Below are 8,162 nucleotides of genomic sequence, written 5' to 3'. Positions count from 1 at the left end.
ATGTCCTTGTGGCACAACTGAACATCCTTTGGATATATACCCAAAAGTGGTATTACTGGGTTTTGAGGAAGGTTGTTTCCTAATTTTCTGAGAAATCACACACTGACATCCAAAGGGGCTGTGCCAGCTTGCATTCTCATCAGCAATGCAGAAGTGTTCCCTTTTCCCCACAACTTCTCCAGCATAAGTTGTCATCGGTGTTTTTGATTTTGGCCATTCTTACAGGTATAAGATAGAATCTCAGAGTTGTTTGGATTTGCATTTCTCTGATGATTAAGGATGGTCAAAATTTCCTTAAGTGTCTTTCAGCCATTTTCGATTCCTCTGTTTAGAGTTCTCTGTTTAGGTCTATACTCCATTTTTGTAAATTGGATTATGTGTTCCTTTGGTGACCAATTTCTTGTGTTCTTTGTATATTTTGAAGATCAGCCCTCTGTCTGATGTGGGGTTAGTGAAGATCTTTTCCCATTCTGTAGGTGATCATTTTGTCTTGTTGACCATGTCCTTTGCTTTACAGAAGCTTTTCAGTTTCAGGAAGTCCCATTTATTAATTGTTTCTCTCGGTGTCAGTGCTGCTGGGGTTATATTTAGGAAGTGATTTCTTGTGCCAATGCATTCAACTGTATTTCCTACTTTCTCTTCTATAAGGTTCAATGTGGCTGGCTTTATGTTGAGGTCTTTGATCCATTTAGACTTGAGTTTTGTGCATGGTGATAGATATGGGTCTATTTTCATTCTTCTACATTTATTCCAGTACCATTTGTTAAATATGCTTTCTTTTCTCCATTTAATATTTTTTGCTTCTTTGTCAAAAATCAAGTGTTCATGGGAGTATGGATTAATATCCAAATCTTCTATTCAGTTCCATTGGTCCTCTTGTCTCTTTTTATGCCAATACCAGGCTGTTTTCAGCACTGTAGCTCTGTATTAAATTTTTGAAGTTAGGGATTGTGGTGCCTCCAGAAGTTCTTTTATTGTACAGGATTGTTTTGTTTTGGGTATTCTGAGGTGGTTTTTTTTTTTTTTTTGCTTTTCCTATGAAGTTGTATTTTACTGTAATTTGTTTGGTGAGGTTGTCCTTTTAAACTGACAAAACCTCTCAGCTGTCAAACTGCATCAGAGATCTTTGAGAAGGATAAAATTTTATTTGTGTTACTGATTAAAAAGCAACAGCAAACTTATTTGGTTAGCACCTAAAGCTACTCCTCAGGGTCCTCCATAGGCACCGAAGGTCTGCCAGACTCCAGAAGTTCCTGAGGGCTATGACATCTGTAGGAAGGAAAGCCTACCTTGACCTGAGCAGCTGTGATTCTTTCCATGTCTGGAGATCTTCAGTTTAGAAGAAAGGCAGTTTTTCCCAGTGGTCAGCACCTGGCAGTTGAAATGAACTGCAGATAGATGTTGTTCTGTGCCCATTTGTCTTCTGTCTTCTTTGGAGGAAGTAGAGAGCTGCTGCTAGGAGCCAACCTGTCTGTTTTTGTTATGAAATGTTTTTTAATAATTAAATATTTAAATGTCATATTCCCTAGATCTCTGAGCAGTTGAGAGCTGTTCATCAGGTACAGATACAGTATAGAATCTACCTGGAGAGCTGGGTCTGAGCTTGACTGTACTGGTTCTTAACTAAACAGGTAAGATTTACATGCATAAAAGGACAGAAAGTAGAAAAAATTGCTTGCAATCGAAGGTTAAAGGCAGAACTGTCAATAGTAGAGAATCTCTTAATATATCTGAATGAGGGTTTGATTAAATATAAAATATTTTTGTAAGAGATGTAAAAGTCCATACCAGTTTAAAACATGAGTCTTATTGGTTTGTAGTCTGAAATGAGATGCAATGAACAGGCAATTAGAATATTAAGCATATGAGCATTTAAGTTACATGTATGAACACACAGAGAGTGAACAGGAATTGGATGAATTGGATGCTATTGGTGGGCTCTACCAAAGGCATGCCACTGCACAAAGCACACATGCAACAGAGTCAGCAAGAGGAATTTAGAGACAAAAACATAAGTAAACTGCGGAACCAGGTAGGGTATCCCTCAATACGGCAGAACTTGGTCTCCTGACCTGGTTTTCAGCCAAAATGGCAGTAAAGTCACCTGACTTCAGTTAAGATGGAGGTAAGGCCACCTGACCTCAGTCAAAATGGCAGAGGACACATTTTTTTTAGGAAAAGCCATAATTTTTTGAGCTGCAGGGATTTTAAGTTTAATAATAAGAGAGACCTAGAGGCATGTTCTGCCCTGTGGCTGAGCTGCTATGTAACAAGCTGCAATGGGGAGCAAAAGTTTGGAATTGAAAACAGCTGACTTATGGATCTGACCAATCTTGTTGGCAGAAGTAGAAGCAGCAGGGACAGTTTGAGGAAACTCCTTCTATTTGCCTATGCTCTGACAGTAGTTAGAAAGCTCCCATAAAAGTGGAGCCAGTGGGACACCAGAGGAGTGAGGGTAGGAGCTGAAGAAGTAGGGTATAAGGTCTGGGGTTTTAGAGTCTCTGAAAGGCATCCATCCCAGAGAGGGACAGACATGGAAGGCTTGCTACCCATAACTTAAACTGTGAAAACTCATGAATTGGTGGTACCACAAGACTTATAACAGGACGTCTCCCCCTATAGGCAGGGTGTAAATCACTGTGAACATTGCAGGAGCCATGGGAGAGTGCCCCCCCCCCCCCCCCCCCCCCCCCCCGCTTTCGGATGGGATGCTACAGCCTAACTGGATCCTGTCAGGGAGAATCAGAAGTCAGAGAGGCCAGAGGCCACTCCAAGTGGCCTTTTTCAGCAAGGGAAAAAAAAGGAAAAAAGAATCTGAGGGACCCTGAGCCCTCAGTCACGGGTGGATCGGCCCTGGGTTGTTCAAACACAATCTTCGCTAAGGGAAGCAATGCAGAGATGAATGTCACTGCAGGGCTCAACTCTCCATGTTTAGGGGTTGCTTCCCCCATTTCTAGGAACACCAAAAGATTGCCGGGAACTGACCAGTCAATTCCTCAGGTTTGGAGAAATGGTTAAGCTGACCAGAATGGGAGAATCTTACAAATTGAAGTCGGTGGTGTGCATAGAAATCATGCTGGAGAAATCACACTTAGGCATATGGAACTCATGGTTGTTGTAAAAAAAAATACCCCAGGAGAGGGGTTTGGGGAGGGAGAGCCTTCTGAGTCATGGCACCAATGAAATGGTAAAAATAAAATTGCAGCAGGATCTCTAGCGGCAGCTATGGCAAAAATTCTGCAGGTCTCCAAGCAGCAGCAGTGGGCAGCAGGTCCCAAGAGCAGCCAGTCCTAAGCAGGGAATGGCACAGGTCCCGGAGCGGTTGCAGTGGGCCATGTGGCAGCAGGCCCTGAGAGCAGCTAGTCCCAGGCAGGGATGGCACAGTTTTCCAAGTGGCTGCAGCAGGCCATGAGGAGACACCGACAGTGGGCATACTACAAGACCATGGTGCAGGTCTCCAAAGGTGGCTGGTCCCAGGGAGGGAACCACATGGTGGGCGAGAGACAGACAGATAGGAACTCCATGCAGAGTGAGGTTGGATATTTATTTAGTGGGCTATGGAAAAGAAGGGGGAAAGAAGAGCAGAGAGATGGGAACAGAGAGAGAGAGAGAGAGAGAGAGAGAGAGAGAGAGAGAGAGAGAGAGAGAGAGAGAGAGGGAGGGAGAAATAGGGAGAGGTAGAAGCTGCCTCTTTGAAAGGGAGATGTAAAAGGAAGAAACTCTGGCTGGAAGCTGAATATCAGCTTGCCTTCCTGTCCTGTCTTCCTCCTCAGCCTCCCTCCTTATTGCCTTCCTTCCTTTCCCCCTTCTTTTTCTCATTCTCTCCTGCAGGGTTGTTCTGAAGTTAAGCCTAAAACCTGGATTTTCTCATCCTGGTATCAGCAGGAGTTTGTTTTCTCCCCACTTGCCCAGATGCCAGCAGGCCCCAAGCAGTTAGGCTTCCTGTGGGCGTGCCCTAACGTGCCTCAATGCACATAACATCTGATAAGCTCATGTGTCTCCAAGGTTACAGGGACTAGTTGCTGCTTATCTGACCACTGAAACAGCCCAGGCTGGACTTTCTATGACCATATAAGATTCCTTCCTCTGGACCATGCTGCCTCTGAGTACAAGAATGAAGCACCCTTGATGTTATTGCCCAAAACCAATGACATTCCACCACATGAATCTAAGAAGCCATTCTTCCTAGAGTAAAAATGTCCCTTGCCCCCTCTGGATAAGCAAGCTCTCCACTGACACAGCCTTTAGGGTATCATTTCCCCCATGAACATTGTACAAATGGCTTATCAGGATCCAACTTTGGTCCAGCCCATGCTCTGACTGTTCCCCTCCCAACCATGCCTGGACAAAGCTAGAGTTTGAACCCAGTACTCTCCCTCCTCCCCATCCTCTTCTTCCTCACTCCTCTCCTCCCTTCTCTCTCCCTTCTTCTCCAACTCCTTCTTCCATCCTTTCTACTACTACTCTTCTTCCTCTTCATTCTCTTTCTAGTGCTTTCCTTCTCTCTGCCTTGCCCCCTTTCTCATCTTCTTCCTCTTCCTATTGTTTCCTCCCTACTATCTCTTTCCCTCCTCCTTCCCCTACTACTTCTCCTTTTACCTTCTCCCCCTTTCCACTGCTACCACTTCTTCTATATTCATTTCTTTTCCTTCATCCTCCACTACTTCTCTTCCTCCTCCTCTCCTACTGCCCCTCCTTCTTCTGTTCTATCCTCATGTTATCTTCCTCTTCCTCCTTACTCTTCCTCCCCTTTCTTATTCCATTTTTCTATTCCTCCCCTTCCTCTTTTCCTTCTCATCCCTGCCTTGTCTCGTCTCATGTTCCACCTTCTGTTATTTCTCTCTTCCACCATTCCTTCCTTTCTCCTTTCTCCTTCTTCCCTTACTTTTCTTACTCATCCCTTTCTCTATCATTCTTTCCCCTTTCCCTCTTTCCTTTTCCCCCTCCTTGCCTCTTTTTCTCCTCTTCTCCTATCCTCTCCTTTCCTCTTCCTCTTCTCCTCCCTCACATACTCATCTTCCTTGCTCCTTCTTCTCCCTCTCTTCTTCCTCCCTTTCTCCATCCTTCTTTTTTCCCTCACCTTTTCTTTTCTTCCTTTCTTCTTCTCCTCCCTCTTCTTTTCTTCTTCTTTTTCTTCCCTCAACTCTCCTTCTCCCTCACCTCTTCTCTGCTCCCTCTCCCCCTCCTCTGGTCTACTCTTCCTCCTCTCCTTCTCCACCCCTCTAATTCCCAATCTTTTCTCCTTTCCTCCATCTTTCTCTTCATTCTCTCTTCCCTCTCTTCTTCTCTTCCTATCCCTTATCTCCTTTCCTCTTCTATATCCTTGTCCTATCCTCCTAACCACCACCCGCCTCTTTCTCCTCTTTTCCTCCCTTTCCTTTTCTTCATTACACTTCTCTGTCTTCTCCCACTCTTTTCTTCTTCCTCCATTTTCTTCTCTCCCATCAACTCTTTTTCTTCTCCTCCCCATCTTCTCTTCTACCCCCTTCTCTTTCACCTCCTCTTCTTCCTCCTCTATCTCCTATCCTTTTCTTTATTTCCCTCCACTTCTCTCCACCTAATTCTCTCCTCCCCTCACTACTTCTCTCTACTCATCTCCCCCTCTCTAGCCTCCCTTTCACTTTATACCCATCCTTCCTTTTCCTTCTCCTCTGTCCTTCCTCTTTTTCTTCCCCTTTCTTTCACTTTTGAAACCAACGAGTAAACCCAGGGCCTCCTTAACTATATCTCCAATCCTTATACATTTCTAAACAATTTCATATTTTAAATTATGTGTATGCATATGTTTGGAGCATATTCATTATATTGAACCTTTAGCACTAGGAATGAGTGCATGTTATCATGTATATGAACACCTAGTAGAAACTCATAATGTGTAAGAATAGAAGCACCAACATTCAAGCAATATTGTAAATTAAGGAACACAAATTCTTTTAGTGAACATTTATTTGTTGTTGAAATACTGACAAGGCAGTTAACATTTTTATTTCTGTTCACAACAATAAGCAGACTGACATATTAAGCCCTGTTATACTTTGACAATTTTCAAGAACAACTATAATAAAAACAGCAAACAGAAATGTTTACTGATACAGGTCATAACAGGGAGTGGTCAGCTGACCCTCACAGGGCTTGGCAACAATACTCAGCAGAAGCCACTTTGTAATTGCTGGCACTGAACAAAGAAGTGGAATTCTCAGCTAGGTATTTAAGGAAATCGTGCAGATACCCAGCCACTCGCATAAGACTATGCCTACTAAGGAGGGAATGAGTTAATACAGTCCCAATTTGAGTAAATAATCGTAGGAGGTGTGGAGCCCCATAAAGCTGAGACATTGGAATATGAGGATAAGCCAGGTGGATTTCGGCAAACTGGGCCTTTTCAAACTGGCAGAGCAGCTGGGTGCCCAGCATCCTGTTGAAGTACTCTCTTATTCCATATACAAGTTCATCAACAGAATATTCCCTATTATCAGCCTTTCTCTGTGATTTCACAAAAGTGACATACTCCGCGAGAATAGTATCTACATTCTTCTCAGCAGGGAGTTGGAATAACTGCTTATGCTTGTTTATCAGTTCCCAGTCCTCAACAAGAAATGGTTTAAGTTCATCAGGCAACTTCAATTCAACTCCCATTCTCACCTTCTCTGCCTGCACAGATTGACCAGTGGTGACAGTCCCAGCCACATTCTGGTGAGGAATCTGTGGTACTGTGCTGGTACCACTGCCAACTCTGTTTTCTCGAATATTCTTCATGTTCTTTGGCACTGGCATGTTAGGTGCGGATCCTGAAGAAGATGGTTTCTCCACAGGAAAGCTTTTTTCCATGGAGTGATGACCTTTCGCCACAGGATAACCGCTCTCTACTCTGTTACCATTCTCAGCAGTGTAGCTGCTTTGGGAAGGATGACATCTCTCCTCAGAATGAACTTTCTCAAAACAGATGACTTTCTTTGCCACCTGACCTTTCTCAGCAGAGAGTTCTATCTCTGAAGGGCATCTTTTCTCAACAAGGTGACCTCTCTCCCCTGTGTGTACTTTTTCTGCAGAGCAGACTCTCTGGGGAGATAGACTTTTCTCTGCAGAACCACTTGTTTGGGAAGGGCAGCTTCCCAGGGCAGATAGATGTTTCTCTGCTTGTTGGCTTTTCTTTGGAGGCATGTGTCTCTCTGTAGGGTCATCTTTCCTTGCAGACGGTTCTTTCTGCACATAGTTACCCCTATCCAGTGAGTGACCCTCCTCTTCAGGGCAGCTTTCCTTTGAAGGCTGACCTCTCCCTGTGGGGCCATCCTTCTCTGCCGAGGGTCCTCTCCCTGCCAAGTTACCCCTCTCAACTGAGTGACCCTCCTCTGCAGGGCAGATTTTATTTGAAGCCTGACCTCTTCCTGTGGGGCAATCCTTTGCTGCAAAGGATCCTCTCTCTGCATAGTTTGCCCTTTCATCTGAATGACCCTCTTTTCCGGGAGAGGATCTTCTCTTTGCAGGAATACTGCTCTCAGATGAATGACCCTCTTTGGCCCAGTAGGTTTTGATGGGCTCACCACTCCCTACAGGGTGATCTTTACCTGCAAAGGGTCTTCCTGCTGCCGACATATCCCTTTCATCTGAGGGACCCTCCTCTACAGGGCGGCTTTTCTTCTCAGGACGACCTCTCCCTGCAGGGCGATCTTCACCTACAAAGGGTCCTCTTGCTGTCGTGTTAGCCCTGTCCACTGACAGACCCTCCTCTGCAAGACGGCTTTTCTTTGGAGGCTTGCCTCTCCCTGTGGGGTGATCTTTTCCAGGAGAGGGTCCTCGCTTGGAAGAGTTATCCTTCTTAGATGAATGACTCTTTTCTGCAGGGCTGGTTTTGATGGGACGACCTCTCCCTGCAGGACAAATTTCATGTGCAGAGGGTCCTCTCTCCTCAGAGTTACCCCACTCAAATGAGTAACCTTCCACTGCAGGATAACGTTTTCTGAGGCGAAGCCTCCTTGTGCGGCGATCTTTCCCAGGAGATTGTCCTCTCTTTACAGAGTTCGCCTGCTCAGATGAAGGTCTCTCCTTTGCAGGGAGGCTTTTGATGGAGCAAACACTACCTGCAGGGTGATCTTCACGTGCAGAGGGTCCTCTCTCCTCAGAGTTGCCAAACTCGAATGAGTAACCCTCCTCTGCAGGATAAC

The 8,162-nt window shown here is 44.9% G+C and overlaps 1 protein-coding gene across 1 annotated transcript; it reads right to left on the bottom strand.

Annotated features, from left to right (window-relative positions):
- Window positions 1-6,123: 6,123 nt before the first annotated feature.
- On the bottom strand, window positions 6,124-6,657 carry LOC119805151 (mortality factor 4-like protein 2). The gene has a single exon (XM_038317025.1). The coding sequence runs from the start codon at window positions 6,634-6,636 to the stop codon at window positions 6,124-6,126; it is 513 nt and encodes a 170-aa protein (XP_038172953.1). The 5' UTR covers window positions 6,637-6,657.
- Window positions 6,658-8,162: the final 1,505 nt, after the last annotated feature.

The sequence above is a fragment of the Arvicola amphibius genome, chromosome X (assembly GCF_903992535.2).
Source record: "Arvicola amphibius chromosome X, mArvAmp1.2, whole genome shotgun sequence".
NCBI classification, from domain to species: Eukaryota; Metazoa; Chordata; class Mammalia; order Rodentia; family Cricetidae; genus Arvicola; species Arvicola amphibius.
The sequence above is the reverse complement of the archived record's forward strand: the minus strand, read 5'-3'. Positions and strand labels throughout refer to the sequence as shown.